At 37.7% G+C, this 23,925-nt stretch overlaps 1 protein-coding gene and 1 long non-coding RNA gene across 6 annotated transcripts in view; one reads left to right on the forward strand and one right to left on the reverse strand.

Annotated features, from left to right (window-relative positions):
• The window catches only part of LOC139124438 (uncharacterized), a 58,568-nt gene extending 42,040 nt beyond the window's left edge, over positions 1–16,528 (reverse strand). For 3 of the 5 annotated variants that reach the window (XM_070690569.1, XM_070690570.1, XM_070690571.1), the window contains exons 1-11: positions 15,414–16,528; positions 8,974–9,180; positions 6,697–6,885; positions 5,976–6,141; positions 5,529–5,777; positions 4,927–5,144; positions 4,069–4,278; positions 3,317–3,574; positions 2,656–2,868; positions 1,910–2,002; positions 1,526–1,699 (exon numbers count right to left, since the gene is read on the reverse strand). In XM_070690569.1, coding sequence (XP_070546670.1) covers positions 3,554–3,574; positions 4,069–4,278; positions 4,927–5,079 — 384 coding nt within the window. In that variant the 5' untranslated portion in view covers positions 5,080–5,144; positions 5,529–5,777; positions 5,976–6,141; ... (1 more) ...; positions 8,974–9,180; positions 15,414–16,528 and the 3' untranslated portion in view covers positions 1,526–1,699; positions 1,910–2,002; positions 2,656–2,868; positions 3,317–3,553. The remainder of the gene's footprint in view (positions 1–1,525; positions 1,700–1,909; positions 2,003–2,655; positions 2,869–3,316; positions 3,575–4,068; positions 4,279–4,926; positions 5,145–5,528; positions 5,778–5,975; positions 6,142–6,696; positions 6,886–8,973; positions 9,181–15,413) is intronic. The other 2 variants (XM_070690573.1, XM_070690572.1) reach the window with 2 other exon arrangements.
• Positions 16,529–17,079: 551 nt separating this feature from the next.
• LOC139124558 (uncharacterized) overlaps positions 17,080–23,925 on the forward strand; it is a 74,847-nt gene continuing 68,001 nt past the window's right edge. Inside the window, exon 1 of the long non-coding RNA XR_011549959.1 lies at positions 17,080–17,209. This is a non-coding gene — a long non-coding RNA (uncharacterized lncRNA). The remainder of the gene's footprint in view (positions 17,210–23,925) is intronic.

Here is a 23,925-nt window from a genome sequence, read left to right on the forward strand (position 1 = left end):
CATGCAATAAATGTGCATGTATGTGTGTACATTAAATGAACTGAACTTCTCACATTTTCCCAAGTTGTCAGATGGGATATCATGATGAGAAGAGAGAACTCAATTTTCAAAGAAACACTTGAGGTATTTCTGCAAAGTAAATGTAAACTACGAATAAAATACAAATATTAATATACATGAATGAATTTTTGAAGAGATTTTCCAGGGGTGCTTTTCTGTTGAACTTGACAATAGATTTAGACTCTTGAATTTCAATGTGAAATTGCACTCCAATGACAAAGTGTATTATTTTAAAATGATGGTCAAACATTTCAGCTTATTATTTTATTGATAAGAAAAATAACAGCTAATTTCAGAAAAAGCCAGTATTTGTACATTTTGTTTACTGATGTTTATAAAGGTAGAAATACATGGCTTTGTAGAGATGAAATTGTCAACTACATTTGCATTTGAAGGCAAGTTTTATTATAAAGTGAGTATAATATAGTGTGCTCCCTGGCAATGGTGTTCTCAATATCTTCCAAGGTCAAAACCATTGTTAAGGATGTTTTTTTCCTATCTAATTTTGATAAAGCTATTAATAGAGCTTTTATTGCATACATTTATATCAGCATGTCAGTACATGTTGTAGGTTGCAAGCTCAAATCAAAAATATTACTTAAGGGGGCATTGCACCCAACACAGCATATTTTGCTTCAAAATCACATTTTGCAAATATTCATTCAATCTTAATTAATTTTTTGACCCCAGATTAAAATATTGGTTGCATTCACCCTTTAGCTTGTAAAGCAATTATAAGTTATGTGACAAAGAAGTGTTAATTTATGCAAATGTATGCAAATCACATGATTTCCCAGCTTATCTTTTCTCCCAAATTCAATATTTCCAAAGAATTTAACTCCACTTTGGTTAGGTCAAATTTTCTGAAATTTTCACATTATGTTCTTTAAATGCTATTCAACAAAATGGTTATTTTGTTTGGCAATAAAGTTCTTACATTTTGAATAAGAGGTATTTTAATTTTCCTAATCATGTTTTTAATCACTTTTTTGAGTGTCCGTCTTTCAACCCATGCCAGTATAGAATGAGGATAGATAATGCAAAATAAAATAGTTCTTTTTCACTACATATACTCTTCTTTCAAGTGAAATATTACATTGAGAAAATAGTGTCAAGTTTTGGACTTGATTTTTATCATTATAACAACATTGAGGAATGTTACCCAAAATATACACTTACTTAATCTTTTGAGTAAACTACTGCTACCATACTAAACTTTACATTCTCTGCTTTTTGAAAATATATATTATGAGAAGGTTTCCTTGTCATCTAAGATGAGAAATATTCCTTTGAAAAAAAACTTTGTTGGCAACATGCATCTCCACCTTAATTTGACAATGCCTGGGGGAGTATTTGAATATTAAAAATCACCTTTCATTAAAAGGACAAGTTTGAAAGAAAAAGAGTTTCTTTGATAAGTAATCTCAATTTTTCATTTTGTTTATCAATGAGAAATTCAACTCACAGATTTTGATCTTTGTTGCCATCCTAAACAGTAGTTACTTTCCAGAGGCTGCAGTCCCTGACTGATTCTACTGATAAACACACAGATGTGACTCTTGAACCAGCTGCATTGCTCCCTGTCACAGTCACATATCATATGCCGTCCTAACAGAGCTCAGGTCCAAACCTCGGAAGACTTAGAAGGTGGAATCAATGTAAGGAACAAATGATACTGAATATCAATAAAAATCTCAGTTAATTTATTAAGAAAAATGCCACTGGGAGTTCAAATTGTGCAAGTTTCATCTTGTCATACAATGATCCACTCAGGAAACCCCACCTCAAAGTAATTTGGTTACGTTCACCAATGACGGCAAGACTAACATAAACATCAATGTGATCTTACCTATAGTGATGGGTGTATCAGGATCTGTAGATGGTTGCCAGGATACAGACATTTGTATCAGTGATTTCTGACATAATACATCAAACACATAATCTGTGAAAAAATGAACTTATAAATATCAGTTAAATGTATGCAAACAGTCAGTGACTTTGAACAGTGTACTTAGTATTTGCACAATGGGGTGTACCAAGGTAACTATTGGTATATGCATTTAAATGTCCAGGCAACATCATCAGAAGAAAAACTTTAGTAAGTTACTGGAGATTAAAGTAAATCAGTGAATGCAATACTTAAAGAACATTTTCCCACAAACTGGCCTGCATGCTTTGGCAACATTGGAAACTGGAAATAATGAAACAAACAATATTGGAATTTTTGAAATGTAACATTAATGTGAAATATTTATGTGATGCCACCAAGTTACATCCAATGCATCCTGAAAGCTTTTTGAACTACTCAATTTAAAATAACATAGTGATATTAGGAAGTTTGCATGAAATTGAAGAGTTTTCATTTATCACATGAAAAATACACAAATTGCAGTAATGTGATATTAATCAATGCTCCAACATACCGGTAATATAAATACTACCCTTTTCAACGTATTAACTTTCCCAGCTATTGGTGGTGTGCCATCAATGATTATTGGAGAAGAGAATGTTGTGCCTACAAACCAACAGCATGTGATATTAATCAATACTCAAACATACCAGTAATATAAATACTACCCTTTCCAACATACTAACCTTCCTCTCTGTGTTACACACTGCTCTTGAATTAACATCTTTGACAAAATCAACTTCATCAACACCAGTAAGCTCTACTTTTCCCAGCTATTGGTGGTGTGCCATCATCGATTATTGGAGAAGAGAATGCTGTGCCGTACAAACCAACAGCACTGTATGCTATCACCATTGTGAAGTATCTGCCATGATGTTGCAGTCCACCATTTTGTGAATCTGGTTTCGCAATGGATAGAAAACACAGCAAACTTTTAGGGAAAACTTTAAGCACATTTTTATGCCTTTGATACTTTTTATTTACTGTTCTGAAGTTTTTGCTTTGCCTTTTCTTGATGTCAGATTTTTACTTCAAATTCTGGAAAGTTGTAAAACAAATAATGATGCTGTTTTCTTGTGTCAAAAAGTACATCAATTCATGTTCAGTCACGTGATATCAATACAGGCCATTTCTTACATCACAATGTTCAAAGCCTTTTGAAAGATATTTTGACAGACAAACAGAGGTTTTACATAAGTTTATTAACAAAGCACTGTGATTTCCAGTCATAATACTGATATGCAAATAACTGACCATGAACATGTCAGCACATTCCAAATACTTTTCTCTATAATTTCTATATGATTGTGAACCTTGAAGGAAGAAATCAGGCAGAAATATACAAACCTCTAGGTCTGTAGCTGGTTGTCTCAGTAGAGAGTCTCACAAAAAGAGACAAGGAGTCATCACCCTCTGCAGTGCCAATGCCAAGTTCAAAGCATGAAATGTCACTTTCACTGTCATCAAAGTCGCTCTAAGCTACATAACAGTTCATCAATGGCTGCACTTTATTCTTGACGATGTACGGGTATAGCTCCTGCCTCAGGTCGAAGGATGTCAATAGTCACTCTGCCAGATATTGACTCACTGACTCTCAAGTCCAACCTGGGAAAACCAACAGAGGTCAATGTACCTATAATATACAGCAAGCTGCTGTAATTACAATACTTGAAAAGCTACTTACTATTACCATGTGTACAGGATATTTAAAATTTCAGGATGGCATGTTTGGAAATTTAATCCTTGTCTAGCAAGGGGTTTCAGATAAGAATTAACCCTTTGAACCCGGCTCAGACATAAATGTCCGATGACGTCATAGAGTACCAGGGGGTCAGGGTGCAAAGGGTTAAGAGACTGAATTTTGGTAAAAATATGTCAATTTGATAAACTTGCAGTTGTCAAACTGTCTTCCTTGAATTTTCCATTTAATTTGGTATTTCATCAGTTCCATGCCCATCTGTATTCTTAAAACAAATGTTTATTTGTGAAATATTACATTTAGACTTCCTATTCTAAGATATTTTGAACTTTTAGATGTCAAGAATGCAAATGAGACATTGATCAAAATTTAAGTTGATGCAAGAAAGACAGCCACTTACTTCATTCTGAGATTTCCATGCCAAAATAATTGGTGTACCATTTGCTATTGGTTTGACTAGGACATTGGTAACACTGAAGCTATCAGTAACATCGGTGATGTCATAGATGTCAGAGGCACCTGGGAAACTACCATAAGAGAAACTGGAATTCTGGATGCTTCTGTCCTCATCAACAATGCTCCATTCTGCAGACAAAGAGTCAACATACTCCTACAAACACATATTAATCCATAATCAAATATTTTTGAGCAAAATTTGACTTTGGTCAGTATCATATATTCTTCAAATATGAATCAATCATGTTGGTTGAGTGGTCAAATTACATTAATTTAAAATGCCAAGTGATAGTATGAAGAGCAGTTGTATGTTACATTGAGTTAATTCATATCATATGACATAAGAAAACAATTTGTGTTGACTAAGGTCATTCCAACAGGGTTGATACACTGCCAAGATATGAAACTGTAACCTAATGTATAATGAAGAGTTCAATAAATTGAGCAGGCCTCAGATTTCGTATAATTTTTTTTCAATAACCACTATAAACATTTAGATCATATACAGAGGATATTCAGCAGGATCTAAAAGTAGATAAAATCTAATGCAATGACCATAAAAACTAGGGAAATCATGAAGAAATGAAAATCACAAAAATATCATCAAACAATTCCAAAGCCTAAAATATTATAACAGACAAACAAAGGGGGAAGAAAAAAACTACATGTGCACTGAATAAAACGTTGTCTGCTCTTGTTTCATGCTCTTGTTTTCAACCTAGACCTTCAGTCTATCAACATATGCAAAGAGGGAATCACAATAAAACTGAACCACATAACTCTGGTTATTCTTAATACTTACCTGATAATGAGCAGAGTTGACATCCAAACTGACACTGGCATTGTTTGAGAACACCCCAAAACTGTTGATGGTAATGACTGGTGATGTCAAAGCCACAGAAAAGCCATCAGATTCAGAACCAAAGGCATCAACAGCACCAGTGATGGCCCTCATTTAAATGTAGGTGTTGCTACCTTCTAGGGTCAAAGGTGACCGAGCTTGCCCAGAACCACTTAGACCTGTGTAAGTGTTTTAAATGCAGTAGGAGAAAGTGTTAGACAGCGCCAAATATTTTGGTGATAGGACCATGGAAAAACTGTGTAGAGAGGTTCCTGCAGTTTCCATTCCTGATAAATTCAATTGCCTTTGAGCAGCAACTTTAAAACTTTTATAAACCTTCATTATTACTAAAACAATGTCTATTAATGTCTGATGGCCTCCACTAGAATACATAATATGTTCACGAAGTTTTATCTTTCTTAGGACACTGCAGCAGATTTGATATTAGTTATACAAGTCATGGAAGCATGGAATCCACTTTTTTCAAGCAGGATAACGCATCTTATCATATTGCAGATACTGCCACTTTCACAGAAAAAGGTGATATTGCATGGTTATAATACCTTCTTCTGGGTTGTCATGTCGATCAGAGACAACAATTACCACATTGCTGAATGACTGTACATCATCTTTCCTGGTTCTATACCAACAGCGCCACTCTTATTGTACAATACCATTAATTTGGAACTGTGCTGTTACAACTACATCTTCTTTCTGGTATTCAACATCAACACTGATCATACAAACAACCAACAATATCTGTGTCTGGACCATCATCCACAATAACAGCTATGCTAGCTACCCTGTAAGACCTTGATTGAACAGAGCAAAGGGAAAAAAACGACAATATATAATTTTCTTGATACAGCTGGCATATCAGTCAACCCATCCTACTAAGTGAATATTACAATCCTCCACTGGTGAAAATTTAACACATCTGTCACATGACATGATTGGGTCATACCAAAACTGAAATTTCTGAGGTAGAGTAGACTTGGTGATCTTAATACCTTGAGGTCTTAGATGTTGAGAAATCACCAGCTCCATTCTGTGCCTTGACACTGACATAGTAGATAGGTTGTTGGCTTGTGTGGTCATAGAGTTGTAATTCTAAATCTTCAATATATCCATCTTTCTTTAAACCCATACTATGATAGTCACTGATCTAAGTTCCACCTAGAGTATTAACATTCGCAATATTTTAAGTTTGGACATATGTAAATTTTAAAACATTCCATATCCTATTAACTTCAATGCCGATGTCATTTTTCGTTCTATCACTGTGAAAATGATGGCAAGATAAGATACAATGACAGTTAATAGGCTACATGCCGTGCATATTTCGGAAGTGCAGCTGGTCAAACAGCAGATACTGTGAAAGCAAGAGTCAAAGTGTAGGATTTCCATTTGTGACAATAAATACTGAGTTAAATCCTAATAAATTTACATACAAAGTATTTCCATGCATAACAAAGCTATTTCCTTTACCTGGAGTGGTTGCCATTCAATACCAGACTCTGGATTTTCAAAGTCTCAGTTAGCAGATAGTTGAGATGTGCTGGACTATTTCAGTAAAACATTACAAATGAGGACAGTCAGCAAAACAATCATTTATTCACTGTAAGTAGCTGACTATCCTACATTTTCTGTGGCAAAAAACTCATTGGGGATAGGAACTGAAAACTTGTCAAGGATGCTCTTTTATGCTCCATCAAAAGTTTGTGCACTCACAGAATATTGCCTGTCCTCTCCCTCAATGGTACCATCAGCCAAGAAATGTACAACAGGATTGGTAGTGTCAATGACAGAGTCTCCATGATGTTGATGGAAATGATGCCACTTGATAAAACCAGTGTCTGCTGGCACAGACTCTGCCTGGTGGATCTGTTCTGTGTTTCTTTTTTCAGTGGTATCATCTATCTAAATGTAAAAAAAATGCATCCATTGCAAGATTGTGAAATCAAATTACAGTCAGATTATACCGGTACATACTATAGATGTAGAAACTGCTGACTTGGTGGTTCCCACCTCTTAGTAACTCAGTTCACCTTCTACTTGTGCTACAACAGAACTAATATGCTATACACAATGCTTAAAGGCAGAGCCTCCCTTTAAAAGGACACCAAGCTATGGTGGCATTCATTGTGTAAGTGGACACCAAACAGGCAACACACGGGCACACGCTCCACAAAATGCAACGTTTTAGTTTTTCCCGGCTGCAAATACACAGACAGACTGCCAAGCGGTCAGCGTAAAGTTGCTGCCGATTGAACTCTGTGGTTATATTCAAAGTCTAACGCGACTGGAAGACAATTTTTTAGGAAATTCAAGCGTTTGTGGTGGGGAATCAATGACCGTTGGCGATTTGAACAGACCGTCAATCAAAAGCTTGCATAAACTCTGTTTGCAGGATTAGCAAAATGTGACAAAAGGTTGAGATCAGTTTGTGTAATTAATGTTATAGAAATCAAACATCATACTGGCCATGTGTTTGACTGGGAGGAGAACTCCACTTATGCGAGAACCTGGGATTGAAAAGTGCGGCTTTAAATGCAGTGGATCTGGGTTAATACCGGTACAGATTTCAATCAACAAAGAATGTTAAACATGTCACTGATCGAAATTATCAACACCATAAATGAATTAAATTCATGAAACTCTTTGTTATTGTCCCAGTGATTAATCATTATTCTCAACTTTAAACCAGTTGGTTGGTGAAACTTGTGATATTAAAAGTTCCATTAATGATGCAAATGTTGAAGTCTACACATTCTTTCTGAAAATTCAAATTATGCAATGGCAGTGAAATTCTAGGTCTACGATGCAGAGGCATGATATTGTCCTTCTGACAGATGATTGGATTAACTATGAAATAGTGTAAATGAATGGAGTGTTCCAGAGCACTGTTTATACACTAAAATGCAATGCATTGGACATGGAAGTGATAAGACATGTTTGACAATTATAGCTCCTATTATCAATGAACAGGATGAAGAGTATTTGGTAACCACTTATAAGTCCTGTTACATTGAACAGGATATAGAATATTTGGCAACCAATTATAGCTCCTTTTACAATGTACAGGATGAAGAATATTTGAGAACCAATTATAGCTCCTGTTACAATGAACAGGATGAAGAATTAGGGCTCAAAATTTGCGGTAGTCCCGCTTCTCTGGGGCTATCAAAATCCATGAAATGGTAGCCCACACAGACTACCAAAGCCTGGGACTGGAAATTCAGTAATTGGCATGCCATGTCCGGTCTGTCACTTTGGGACCAGCTAAATGCAGTCAAACTCAGCTGGGCCACGGTCCCTCTATCACGGCCAGACTGGTGATAGAGGGACTATGACTTTGTTATGCAAATTAGGAAGATGACCGTGTGGCGGACGGAACTTTGCAACAAAGTTTCTCTATCTGAACTGCTGTACTTGAATGACAGGCACAGGAAATGATAGCCAATAAAAATGCATTTTTGTTGCAGTTTGATCAAAATATATCAATCACATGATACAGAAATTATATGCCTCCTCCCTACAGAAAGCCTATGGTCTATTTTTAGCCCTGCTACACTATGCCTCCGTGCTGAGAAGGTTGTATCATTGCCATGACGACTATAAAATTTTGCATACAACTCTGACAGTGAAACCAGTTGTCAATAGGTCACCAAATTTTTTAGTATCACTAACGTCCATTAAACCTGTTTCCTTTGGGTATGAAATATGTGTAATATTCACTGTCACATCAAATAACTATTCACTTAATGGGCAGACTCTTGAAAATAGCCTTTTTTGTGTTATTAACATAAAAGATATCCCTGAATGAAGATATGCATGGGCTACCAACCATTGTTACTGTGCTACCAACTTCAGAAAATGGTAGCCAAAGTGGACTACTGGGGAAAAAGTTAATTTCAAGCCCTGAGAGTATTTGATAACCAATTATAGCTCCTGTTACAATGAACAGGATGAAGAATATTTTGACAAATGAGTTCGTAACACACTAACCTCCATCTAAAACTACAGAAGTATTGAGTTTCTGTGTCCGGCATTGATCGCAAAGAGTGTGGAATACGGTAGTACTTGGTGTTGTGAGTAAGATTCACATTGTCACAGCTAGCATCCAAAACTTTCTTAGTGATCAATATCAACATCATGGAAGCTGACGACTATCATCTAGGGGTGGTGCTGTTCCAACTCCTCAGATGTATTTGCCTGTCGATTGAAACATGAAAATTGTCAAATTGAGCTGAATAAGAAAATCAAACAAATTAAAAGAAATCACTTTATTCTATTGCACAGATAAAGTTCAATCACTTTGAATTACAAATGTTTTTAAAAAGGCATCCCACACAGGATATTCAGGTTAAAAAAAAAATAATTTTAAATACAACATGTCAATTTGTGGAGATATTTGAATGTGGTGATTATGAAGACTTCTAGTTCACGTACCAGCCCAAAGCTAATGTCACTTGATCTAGGCATACAACAAACTGTCATGAGAGTAATGTTCAGTGTTAGTCTGCCAGCTATTCCACCTGCCAACTATCCTTCCATTGAAAGTTTGAGAAATGTACATGTTGGTCAGATTACCTCAGAATATAACTTTTAATACAAAATCAGAAAAATACAATATTAATAAAATACACTAAAAGTAAAAAAGGCAGCGGGTGGCTCTACTTTCAATAGTTTGATTTGGTAAAAAATGATAGTGAATTATGAATGAAACTAACCTTTATGTTCACAGCTCTGTGCTTCAGAATGAAAAAATTCACAAGATTTCATGAAATTTGAATTGAGACATGCTTTTGGTCATTTTTAAAAAGTTCCTTTCTTGAGCATTATAAGCTTATACGTATAAATTCAGAAGTTTACCAATGAGAAGATCACTGGATATATGTCAGGTAAATTGTCAACTCTGACTTGATGTGAACAAAGAAAAGATTTATATTGATATTGTTTGGTAGCGCAATTAATTATTTAGTATAAACTCAATGCACTGTAGTACCCAGGATAAAGTTCAATTCAAGGATTAAGAGCAGAGTAACTGGTATTGCTATCCATTGGGTTTTTCAGAAACTGTAATCAGTATAGTGTATATATTTTCACTGAATGTTTATGTCTTGATTGCAACCCCAAGAAAACAACATTTAACAAATGTATACATGTTTATGAAGATACAAAAACAAAATCAAATGTTTCCTAAAACATGTTTCCAGTAGCAAATTGAACAATGCTCAGCACTAATTTAGGGCTACATCGATGACTTGTAGTCTATTTGTCCTATCCACGGTCACCCCACAAGGAGGGACTGTGCCCTATTTGCAGATTGGCCATGGAGTACAGCAAACAACTTGATGAATCTGCCGACTACCTTCCCATAGTTGTCACTGCTTCCTTGAAAAGAAATTTTTCACTTAAATCACCATCTTTTGCAATGAATAACATGAGCCACTTTTGCCCCAAATGAATAAAACCATGGAGGTAGTAACAGCCACCTCCATGAGAAAACTGAGTATGGCATACGGACAGTGTGCGAAATTAAGAGAAAATAGCTTCAGGTCATAAGGACCTGCGCCAAGCCAAAGCTTCAGGTCCTTACAGAAAACTGCCGGTCCTCAATAATGGCAGTTGTTAACGACCATTTAAGTCAATACTCTCTCGACTAATACTATGCTTTTGAATGTTGTAATATTTAATTTTTCATGTCCTTTTATCGATACAAAAGGACTATTGTTCACATAGATTGCAGAATAGTGTAAGTTAATGCATCATTCAGCTACATGATCTGGAATCTGAAAAAGATCACAGCCCTCATCTTCCTCACTGTCATGCGCACACATTTATCAATGTTTTCCACCACCGGGAACTATGGGACTAACAGGAGAATTTGACTTTGTTCTAGCCATGTCAAATCCCCCACTTTCGGACCATAAAGTGATGTCAAACACCCAGGGGCCGGGGAATACAGGCTCATGCACTGACTACGTGTAGGTGATGAAAGCGAGACAGTTTGTCTCTCATGACATTCTATGGGAGATTATGTTCTCTACATGGCTGTGTAAAATTGTACACTACACCAGGGCATGTGATACTGTGATTTGAAAATGGTTGGCGAGCTGAAAATCACTTCTGAAATTAGCCAACATGAGTGGTAGAGGAGTGAGTGAATACCCTGGTACCCTGAAAACGGCCATGAGTAAGGGGAGTGTGTGAATAATTTATATGCAAACATTGATCACAACGTCTTTTTTTAAATAAGAAGGAAGAAAATACTTGGTATGTATTTTGATATGACGTATGGCTTACTTTCAAAATTTTTCAAAAAATAAATGTGCTTAGGTGAAGTTATACTTTTAATTAAAAGGACAAGTATCGTAACTTTTTTCTCGATTATAGAAATTGCAGACAACATTAATGGCACACGTTGCCACTCGCGGAAATGAATGCATATTTTCTGATTGAAAAGTTTTGACTGAGCGGTTGCTGCGTCTCATCGGCTTTTAAAAAGATTCTGAAAAGTTTGACAGACACTCTATACTGCTGAAAACGATCGTGACACGATCAGTTAATGATACCGTAAAATCTTAAAAGACGTAATTTTTTGCGATATTTAGGCGTACAGCCAAGGATGACGGTGAGTTTTGCATGCCTGTTGTAAAACGGTATACATCGAAACAATTTGAAGCCCTACTCTCGGCCTCAGAGAGTAAACACGACGGACCGTGCAACTCGACAAAACTTATGATAAGGCCGCTCTATTTTATAAAATGTACACTTGTTATCACGTCGATATATCGTGCTAACAGTCAGTTTTGTGAACTTTGGTTGAAGACCAACGAGCAAGCAAGATGTTCTAGCGGTCCAGAAACAAACGTAGCGAAACGTGAACTTGACTGTCGACTGCAGGTAGCACTATTGGGCTGTCGTGTAACATCTTATCCTTGTATTGGGCGTAGTTCAAAACCATGGAGGTAAAAAAATACCTCCATGTTCAAAACCAAATATGTTTAGACAACAGCACTGTACTCTTAGTAGGTTTTTGTCTTAAACTCTTCTATGAACAGTTTATGTTTTGAACGCGTCAATTAAAAATCAAAGGAAAGAAAACGGAGTCAGTTTGATAAAATGAAGGGCTGTATTATGTACAATTGTGTAATTGTAAATTCCGAACACTTAAAATGTGAAATGAGTGAAGTGATACTGGGTGTTGTCATCATATGACACAGATATGCTAAAATTTCCAGGGTTATTGTATCGCATTGTTGCACTAAAATAAATCCATTCCATTGCTAGAATATGCATGCACGGACGTAATTCATACTGATCTGAATGTATTCAGCTGCACCGTGCTATGCGCCTCGATCGGAGAGATTAGACTCCGTAAATGTAAAACGTCGAAAGACAAGAAATTACTATGTTGCGACATTGTCACCCCTTCCCCGTCTGGCGTACCATAGATCGAATTCCCCACTACAAGGACGTGAAGTGCGATCAATATCCCCTGTTGCCCCGCACTCCCACGGTGGAAAACATTGATAGGTGCATGACATTCAAGTCTCAATCATATGATTCAAAGTTAGTCATTATCTGCATCTGTTACAGGTCTTGACGGAGAAATTTTCATCATCTATTCCAAATTCCAGTCGGTCATAAGGACCGACATGTTGCTAAAAACTTTCGGCCCGACGAGAAATCTGTCGGTCTCGGACCGTCGGGCCGACGTTAATTTCGCACGCTGCATACGGAGCTTTGACAGTAAGCCTGGAAGGATAGATAGCAGGGAAAAATGTATGGCAGATGTAGCTGCTATCTTTCTTCTTTAATAAATCCCTCCTTTGTATAGAAGAAGTATAAAACGAACAAATACAAACATATACATAACATGTACCGGTATGAACATACATTCTGTATTTAAAGATCCTGATGCTGTTAAGTGTTTGAATGATATCCATGACAAATATGTTGTCGTCCCTGCTGATAAAGCTGCCAATAACATTGTATTTGTCTGTAAGAAGTATTATTTTGAATGTCTTATAGACGAACTTGGTGTAACTAAGACCTCCACCAACTCCACTTACAGACAATCAATGTTCAACAAATCTGAAATTTTGGCAAACCATAAGTCATTCATGGATAATTTTAATATTACAACAAAGGATGACCAAAATAAGTTGCCTAGCTTATACTGGATACCAAAGCTCCACAAAACACCTTACAAAGCTAGGTTTATCGCAGGATCTTCAAAATGTTCAACAACAGAGTTATCGAAGATACTGACTTCTGTTCTTTGTACTGTTAACAGGGACTTCAATCATACTGTGATGTTGTCTTTTCTCGGAGTGGTATAAATCAAATGTGGATATTAAAAAATTCGAAGGAACTCTTGGAAAATTTGAAATCAAGATCTGTTTCAAAAATAACATCTATTAAAACTTTCGATTTTTCCACATTGTATACCACAGTACCACATGATAAATTGAAAGAACGCTTGAAAAACATCATCAACCAAGCATTTTTCTACAAAAACGGTTCACGCCGTTACAAATATGTGGTATTAGGGTATAATTCTACATATTTTGTTAAAAATATTACTAACGCTAAAGTGTTTTATACCGAGAAAGACATTATCAGTATGCTTGATTTCCTCATTGACAACATATTTGTTGAATTTGGAGGACACATTTTCCAACAGTGTATAGGAATTCCCATGGGCACTAACTGTGCTCCCTTACTTGCCGACTTATTTCTGTTCTCATACGAGGCAGAATTTATCCAGAACCTTATCAAGCAGAAAAAGGTCTCTCTAGCTCGTACTTTCAACCTTACATTTAGATACATAGACGATGTTATTTCATTGAATAACTCTGAATTCAGTAAATATCTCGCTATGATTTATCCTCCAGAATTGGAGATTAAAGAGACTACAGAAACGGCCTCTTCTGCTTCATATCTGGACATTTTACTTGAATTTGACTCTAATGGTCACCTTTCTACTAGGCTATATGACAAGAGAGATGATTTCAACTTTAGTATAATTAATTTTCCACACCTCATCAGTAATATTCCACTCTCTCCTGCTTATGGGGTATACATTTCCCAGCTTATTCGATATGCAAGAGCATGCAGTTCATATGGTGATTTTGTAGAGAGACATGGCCATCTCTCTTTCAAACTGTTAAATCAAGGTTACACCAGAGCAAGACTTGTCTCTACATTCAAACGCTTTTTTGGCAGGTATCGCAAGCTGGTTGATAAATACGGTATCTCTCTTCGACAAATGATCACTGATGGCATCGGTGACATGGGGCCTTAGTTAGTGACCACTACCTATCTGACTTACAGATTGATATATGGCGGGTGCCACATGTAGGGCAGGATGCGCTTACTATTTTCGAAACACCTGACATCACTTCTTGGTCTTTTGGTCTATATCTTTCTTTCATGAATTTGACTTTGTTTGTGTACCGTCTATTTACTGTCTGTTCTGTGCTGTTTTGTGTCTATGTTTACAACTATTGTCTTACAAATTTTGACCTAGTGTTATTGGATTATGGATTGGTATGATTGCGATTATTATACAAAGATTAAAGAAGACCGCTGACATCAGGATTCCAGATGCTGGATGCTGGTGTGTCTTCTCAGCCATTCAATATATTTAGTCTTGCATTGTTGAGCACGTACAGGTACTGTCTAATGTACTTTTCCTGTTTATAATAACAATTACAGCTGGCTGTATTGAGCACTGAGTTAGGTTCCAGGATATAACAGGTCAGAGACCCGTTAAGTAATAATGTAGCAGCGATGACAGAGGCTACTCTGTAGTAGCGCAATGTACTTTGTCCGGATGTGACGGAGACTATTTGAGGATGAAATAAAATGTTGTCTATCTTCAGATGCAGCAAGGCAAAGCTGACAAGTTGGGTTCACCATAGACAGTCTTCCCCCTCTACTGTCTATGGGTTCACTGTATACTGGTTAAATACTGAACAGTTGCTTTGAAGTGTACATGTTCCCGTTAACAGTCTTAAATGAATAGGGACTGTCCGTATATCATAAGGAGTGGAAGAAACAGTTGCCACAGAGGAATGTAGATGAAGTGTTGGTTGTATTTTAGTGGAGAGATAACGCAATGATGAATAAAACTGTGCTTGTGTGTATAGGACATCTGCCCAGTAACTGCAGATCCTTTTACTCGATTTTTCCAATGAGTCCTCTCATTTGCATATCAGTAGCAACACATTGCTCGAGCCCTGCGTACTGCGCTGTGTGTTCCCGGCGTTATACGGCCTCCCACCACATGTGGTGGGAGGCCGTAAAACGCTACACATTGCCCAAACACACATATTTATGTATGCAAATGAGAAATGTCAGGATAGATGGCAGCTTCACCGCGAGAATCAAACATATAATATGACCAAATAGTTATCGTTACACCGAGTACTTACCATACAGCTATACTGTTCTTTTCATTCTCAACGTGTCGTTCCTTGTTAATGTCACTACCAGTGAATATGTTACGCATGATCACAGTCCCTCGTGGGCTATTCAGCTCTGGGACTATTCGCCCCATAGACGAGTGTACAGAAGTGAGAAACAACCCAAGTTTGGAAACAGAATGGCTATAAAAACCACGCCATGTCACATTCCGTGTCCGATTTCACTGTGAAAATTAGCAAGTTCATCTATCATGCAACCGTCGATCGTTCCCTATCATTCTAAAATTTCATACCTGATACTTTATCTGATTCAAAAACGCTCGTTTCGTGTGATTTTCGGCCGAATTCGACGGACACCTCGCCAAAACCTGGGGGTGAGCAACATTCCGGTCACCTCTTGGGTACCTCCACTTTACTGACGTTGGCGCCGCCTACCCATGAGGGATGACTGGAATGTTGCTCACGCTTATGTTTTGGCGAGGTGTCTCTCGAACTCGGCCGAAAATCACAGAAAATGAGCATTTTGTAAGCAGATGAAGTATCAGGTATGAATTTCGTGTGATTTTCGGCCGAGTTCAGAAGACACGTCGCCAAAACATAAGGCATGAACAACCTTCCAGTCACACCTCATGGGTACGCGGCGCTAACGTCAGTAAAGTGGAGGTGCCCAACGTTCACTGTCAGGTGACCGGAATGTTGCTCACGCTTATGTTTTAGCGACCTGTCCGTCGAATTCGGCCGAAAATCACACGAAACGAGCGTTTGTGAAGCAAATCAAGTACCAGGTATTAATTTTGAGAATAATAGGAAACGGTCGACGGTTACATAATAGATGAACTTGCTACTTTTCGCGGTAAAATCGAACGTCGAAGATGACATGGTGGCACAATCCCTATACGAAATAGCCATTTCATTTCCAGACTTGGGTTGTTTCTCGCTTCTGTACACTCGTCTATGGGGCGAATAGTCCCAGAGCTGAATAGCCCACCAAGGGACTGTGGCATGATGCTATCTCCATCGTTGTCCACCACGATTGTCAATATCAGTATTTAACAATGACAATTACCTGTGTACGCACAGCAGTACGTACAGCTTCACTCATGTCCATGCATGTGCAGCCTGTGAAAGTGTCCGAGCCCAAAACAGGGGGATGTCCCGCCTCGTTTTCAGACGATCTCATATCCCTTGGATTGATAGATAGAGGGCGCACATACGACCGCCAGGCTCCGTTCCTCCACGGGTTCGTCCACAAAATATCGCATTGGAGAGATCTAGCGGTATGCGGTACGGGGATCCACAGACGGTAGAGAGACAGGATTAAAAGCTTTTGCAAAGGTCAAAAAATCTTTAAAAACGCGACAAGCTATCTTTGGAATTATTAGATTAGAACAGTGTCCATCTTTGCAGCTGAGCGGTAGAACGCAGTGAAAATAGTTCGTTGACCTACGTTTGACCTTATTTTAAGCATAAAGTTGTAATCTGATTGAAGGCAGATTCTGTCATCGTAAAGGTTATTTATTCTGTAAAACACGAAAGAAACATTGCATTCCTTTTAAAAGGGATTGTATTATATTAATAAGCAGTAAAATAACAACACAGTTAAAAAATTCGAAGCGATGAACAGCAACTTTGGCAGGCAAGATTCATGATTCAAATCCAACACTGAAGGTGTGGCGATCCATAATGAACCGCGTCACAAGTTACAGTATTTTCCAGCGTCTGGTTGGTTTTTTAAACAGCTTTTCGTCGTTTTTATTTGAGTCTGTGGATTTGTTCATACCTCAACGATTTAATGTATATACAAGGTTAGTAACAGTCAACTTCCCATTTGATACTTTCCATGAAATACAAAAAGAAAGGAGTGTCTATTGACAGGCGCCTGTCACATGTGTCAATAGACAAAAGTTGGCTATTGACACGCGGGACGTTTTTCGCCAAAATTCGCCACATTTTAGCGAAAGAAACTGCTCTTCTTCCACGTAAATGAAGAACACATTGCTCTGCCATGTAATAATTACAAAATAAGTTCTAATACGTCGGAAAATCAATATTTTGCAATGCTAGCGAAAGCCGTCACGCACGGTACGTTGTACGCGTTCACCGTGTCACGCTAGCATAATCACGGTTCTGCATACGCATATTTTTGCCGATTGGTGATACTTATTTGGTACTTTTAGTGATGATGCAGCCCGTTTTGCAGCGTAAAAGTCGGAAAATCTCAGTAGTTCAAGTCAGAGAACTGACACCGCAGTACGAGACGGATGCTGCATTCGATCATTGGTGCATGCACAGTCCACACCGTGGATAGTAAGGTAGACGACGACTTTGTCCATTCTAACGAACAAAATGGCAGAGGAAAACATTCTGAGAAGCAATGAGGCAGTTTATTTCGCTCAAATCCGGTAAATTTGGTTTAAAAAGTCCAACGTGTCAATAGCCAACTTTTGTCTATTGACAGGCGCCTGTCAATAGCCGGATTCTGTCTACTGACAGGCGTTGATGCAACATCGTATATGGTAAAGTCTACCGTGCCTTGTCCATAATTTCATGCGTAAGAAGGCTATATGAAACATTTTGAGAAGCATGGGGCACTGAGTTTTTAACTCTTGGCTATTGACAGGCGCGGTGGTGCGGCAACATATCTCGTACACGCCGGGTTTACGTGTGTACGCTAAATTGCGGCCTAAAGTTGAAGTCTACGGCGCCTTGTCCATATTTTCATGCATAAAAAGACTATGTAAAACATTCGTAGAAGCATGGGCCAGTTTATTACTTTAAAAACCAGTAACTTGACTTTGATGAACGAGTGCTGCGTGTCATTAGCCAGATTTTGACTATTGACAGGCGAGGTGTTGAGGCAACATCATGCAAGGTTAACTTGTGCAATACGCAAAAATGCGGCGACTTTGTCCATGTTTCAGTGAGAAAAGGCTTTGTAAAGCATTCTAACAAGATGGAGCAGTTTCTTTCGTTAAAATGTGGTGAATTTTGGCGAAAAACGTCCCGTGTGTCAATAGCCATTTTTTGTCTATTAACAGGCGCCTGTCAATAGCCGGATTCTGTCTATTGACAGGCGCCTGTCAATAGCCACGGCCTACAAAGAATGACTATGTGTGAGCACACTGTGCAGTCGTATGTCGTGTCGGTCAAGTCGAGTTTGTGTCCCTTTTTCGCCAGACCACAGCCAGACGTATCTTGATAGTCTGAATTACTGTAATATGTGAAATGCTTAGCCCTCTGCAAGTGTAATGGCATATCGCGTTTTTAAGATGACTTGCATGATTTGCGATGGCCGGCGATAACACAAAGTGTGATGTTTTGATTCAAGAGCTAAACTAGTTGGATCTCTGTGTCCTGGTTTTATCTTAAATTCTTCCGTTTATGTAGGTGGCGTTTATCGTGTTTTTAACAGGGTATCAGTTGATGTCATAATGTGTATAACGTGTAGGCATTGCAAGGCTTTGGAGAAAAACGTGATCTTACGCTGTGATGCAATCGAGACCTCATGCATGCCCATAATTAGGGTGACCGGACGAGAGGCCCTCCTATTCCCTACGATGGGGCTGACACAAGTTTTCTGAGAGTGAATGCTCGAAATCGAAGGCATAAAGGGGGACCCAGGTAGTGATAAATTGTACAAATTCACCTTAAGTATGCAACAGTTGTGCACATTTATGTCTATGAACAAGGTAATGACGTGAAAATCTTGAAGTTTATGAACACATTTTGTCAACAAACGTCAGATGGGACGCCATCTTGGAAGTCGTCTACTCGCACGCGAATTGTCACTATGAGAGATCGCGTGAACGGAAACACTTGCATTTCACAGTGAATGTTGTGAAGACTAGGAAGTCAAGATGAGTGCAAAAATTTCCTAAAAAGGTCTTTTTTCTTCCGAGAAACTGCTGACGAAATTTTTACTTTGAAACGGCTATGACTTTTGGCATCATTTTCCAGGAGGGAAGGAATGGCCATGCGGGCAAATTGTACCTTAGATATTTTTCTACTTGTTTTGTGCCCTAAATAGCTCAGCTATGCAGCGCAATTTAGCGCCCACGGTTTTTCCAAAGCAGGAAGTAAAGTTCGCAATAGTGCCGTACTTGAACAACATGCTTTTTCACCGGTGCGCACCTGTCTCTGACCAGAAACAATGGCTTGTATCCATGATACTGTAAACACGAAGGTCAGCGTGAGGACAATTTTCCATTTTCTTTCACTGAGATTCATCAACCCATACAATATTCTCACAGAAATAATTTGGAAACTATCAATGCACCTTTCACTAGACTCATTATTGTACAGTTAGTCATCTTTGAGCCATTTTAACAATATTTGATCCGATTTTTGGTCATATTGTCTCATTATTCCTCATTACAATATTCTCAGGGAAAGAATTTGGAAACTTTGATTTTCCAGAGGCTGCCAAATTGTGATCATGCTAATTAGCCAAATTATTTTTTCAGATTTGGACTTTATACCAACACTTTCAACAGGTGCCATCAAGATTTTGGCAAAAAAATTCAGTTTTAAAAATCGTCCGGTCACCCTACCACTATCGTGTGGTAGTGAGTTTGTGTGTACCGTTTTATCGGCGGATACAATTTGAGTGTGTGAAGTTTTTGTTGCAAATGTGTCTTTAATCTATGGTGGGTGTAGTCTTGCATTTTGATCAGAAATTTCCCTCAAATTAATTTCGATCAGTCCCACAGAAAAAAATGTAAACAAATAAATGGGAGAGAGAAAGTGTGAAAAACACAATGACTGACGCTAGTTTCATCTCAGTGTATTAGCTCTGAAGCAGTGTGCGAAATTAATGTCGGTCCGACGGTCCAAGACCGACAGATTTCTTGTCGGGCCGAAAGTTTTCAGCAACATGTCGGTCCATATGACCGACTTAAATTTGGAATAAATAATGAAAATTTCTCCGTCAAGACCTGTAACAGATGCAGATGATGACTGACTCTGAATCATGTGATTCAGACTTAAATGTCAGTGTTTTTCCACCGTGGGAGTGTGGGGCAACAGGGTTGATCGCACTTGACTTCGTGTCCTTGTAGTGGGGAATTCGATCGCTATGGTACGCCTGACCGGGGGGGTTGATAGTAATTGTTTTGTTTTGCGACATTTAACATTTACTAATAGTCAAATCCCTGAGATCGGTGCGCAAAGCATGGTGGAGCTAATTATATTCAGATCAGTATGAATTACGTCCGTGCATGCAGATACTAGCAATGGAATGGATTGAGTTTGGTGCAACAATGCGATACAAGAATACTCGTCTAGTGAGTGTAACCCTGGTAATGTTAGCATATCGGTGTTATATGACGACAACACCCAGTATCACTTCACTAGTTCCACACTTCAACTGTTCGGAATTTATAATACAACCCTTTAATTTCATTTTATCAAACTGACTCAGTTTTCTTTGCTTTGATTTTCAATTGAAGCATTCAAAAACCTGTTCATAGAGGAGTTTAATATGCTGCTGCAGCAAGATTTAATTGGAAAAATACACGTGACAAACGCCGCTCTCATTTTGCTATCCAGATCGAGCGTAGAAATTGCAGACAACATGAATGGCACATGTTGCCACTTGTGGAAATGAATGCATGATTTCTGATCGAAAAGTTTTGCCTGAGCAATTGCTGTGTCTCATCGCCCTTTGAAAGCTTAAAGTTATTAAAATGACTCTGAAAAGTTTGACAGACACTCGATACTGATGAAAACTATCGACACGATCACTTAATGATAAATCTTAAAAGAGGTAATTTTTTGCAACATCAGCCCAGGATGACGGTGAGTTTTGCATGCCAGTTGTAAAACGGTATACACTGAAACAATTTGAAGCCCTACTCTCGGCCTCAGTGAGTATACACGACGGATCGTGCAACTCGACAAAACTGTGATGATAAGGCCGCTTTGTTTTATAAAATGTACACTTGTTATCAAATCGATATATCGTGGTAACAGTCCGCCTTGTGAACTTTGGTTGAAGACCAACAAGCGAACAAGATGTTCTAGCGGTCCACAAACAAACGCAGCGAAATGTGAACTCGACTGTCGACTGCAGGTAGCATAATTGGGCTGTCGTGTAACATCTAGTCCTTATATCGGGCGTAGTTCAAAACCATGGAGCTAAAAAATACCTCCATGTTAAAAACCAAACATGTTTAGTCGACAGTACTGTTCTTGTTGTAGGTTTTTGTCTTAATGTCAATTTATCTAATATGTATACCATATACAATTTTAATGAAAAAACTTGTATGAAAAAACAATCTAGAAAAGTTACGATACTTCCATTGTCCTTTTGATTAAAAGTATAACTTCATCTGTTTCTTCATGAATGTAACAGAGGTCACATCATTTAAGCATATTTATTTTTTGAAAAAAAGTTGAAAGTAATCCACATGTCATATCAAAATACATACCAGGTATTGTCTCCCTTCTGTTTTACATTACAATAAAAAGGACGCAGTGATCAATGTTTGCATAAAAAAATTATTCATACACTCCCCTTACTCATAACTGTTTTCAGGGTACTAAACTATTCACTCACTCTTCTACCACTCGCATTGGCTAATTTCAGAAGCGATTTTCAGCTCGCCAACCATTTTCAAATCACAATATCACATGCCCTGGTGTACCCGGGTAGTGTACAATTGAACACAGTCATGTAGAGAACATTTTCCCTCATAGAAAGTCGTGAGAGACAAACTGTCTCGCTTTCATCATCCACATGTAACCAGTGCATGTGCCTGCATTCCCCGGCCCCTAGGTGTTTGACATCATTTTATAGTCCGAGAGTGGGGGATTTGACATGGCTAGAAAAAATGTCAAATTATCCTGTTAGTAATATTAGTCCCATAGTCCCCCTCCCCAATGGTGGAAAACATTGATAAATGCATGCGCATGACAATGAGGAAGATGAGGGCTGTGATCTTTTTCAGATTCCAGATCATGTAGATGAATGTTTCATGATCATTCACTTACACTACTTTGCAATCTATGTGAACAATAGTCCTTTGGATTGAATACTTACTGACTCTATTGATAAAAGGACATGAAAAGGACATCATTTAGATTGAAGCATATATTGTAGATTCTTATGAACCCATGTTTACATATGTTACACATGTTAGGGTTGGAGCTTGATATATAGATCCCTATGTTTACTCAAACTGTAGAACAAGACGTGTACCTTACAGGCTTATGTTGTTCAACATAATGTTTGTGCCAAAAACCAACTTTTTCAAAGATGGCGTTAGCCAATGTGTTACTCTATCTTTTCTGCAAATCTTTCTGTAATTTGGATGAAGCTGTGTGCCGTTGCTGTACGCCATATGCCTAGTGACATTTCTGTGTTTTAAAATTGGCAATTCTGTAAACAACATGTTGCATCCAAAGATTTTATTGTACAAAGTAATTTTCTTAGTTAGTCTTAATGTCAATAATTGTAGCCCAGCCCCACCAGGGCTTCAATTATTGCAGCTATTTCCATACATGGTTTGTCGCCAAGCTACATGTCTTTGGTGGTTTTTTTTAGCTACTATAGACTATAGTCTATAGAAGCTATTGGGATGGGTATCCGTCCGGCGTCCGTCGTCAGTCTGTATGTATGTATGTATGTATGTATGTATGTATGTATGTATGTATGTCCGTTTGTGAGGCGTCCATCCACTCAAATATCTTGAGAACCGCAGTACTTACTGATTTGATATTTGTTGTGTAGATGAAAAATACGATTTTGAGAAACATTTTTTTTTAATTTTTTGATATTGTTGAAAATAGGCAAATTAATGCCAAAAAAGGTGTTTTTGGTAAAAAATCTTCTTCTTCATAACCGCTGGTCAGACAGCTTTGTTATTTGGTATACAGGTCCCTAGGGGTAACCCAACTTAGACTTGTTCAAATTGTGATGAAATATGCAAATCTGTATTTTTAAGGAATTTTCTTGTCATTTTTGGTCAAAATTTGACTTACATTGTATGTAACTCTTGTACTGTATAAACCCTATCAATTCACCCAGAAAAAAATAATTAATATGATTTTAAATAATTGAATTAATTAGGAAATCATCAAAGCCAAAATAATTTTAGTGTAGAATTATCAGAAAGTTCAACTTTTTTGACAGTTCATAGTGAAATGCTTACCATCTTGGAGGATTAAACATGTAAAGGCAACTTTCCTGAATCCCAACTTTGACATATTCTGAACCGTCATTTATTGTGCCCTGTATGTTATCTAAAAGAAATTGCTCAAAATAGTCAATAGAGATAGAGATAGAGAAAGTTCTAATTTCCATTTATGGTTGACTTGGTAAGGATAAAATAAAATTACTTTTTGAGGAAAAAAATAGAGTGGTCAATTAAAAGAGTGGTCAAAGTGATAGGGTTTTTATGGTAAAGCTGGGCTGTATAAAGATTCCTCATGTGCTATTTTATAGCAATTATGCAATCTGTGTAAACAGTGCAATGAAAGTGTAACATGATTCCTTATAATGCTTTTGATGACCTTGAACTTC

The sequence above is a fragment of the Ptychodera flava genome, assembly GCF_041260155.1.
Source record: "Ptychodera flava strain L36383 chromosome 23 unlocalized genomic scaffold, AS_Pfla_20210202 Scaffold_24__1_contigs__length_23054250_pilon, whole genome shotgun sequence".
Taxonomy (NCBI): domain Eukaryota; kingdom Metazoa; phylum Hemichordata; class Enteropneusta; family Ptychoderidae; genus Ptychodera; species Ptychodera flava.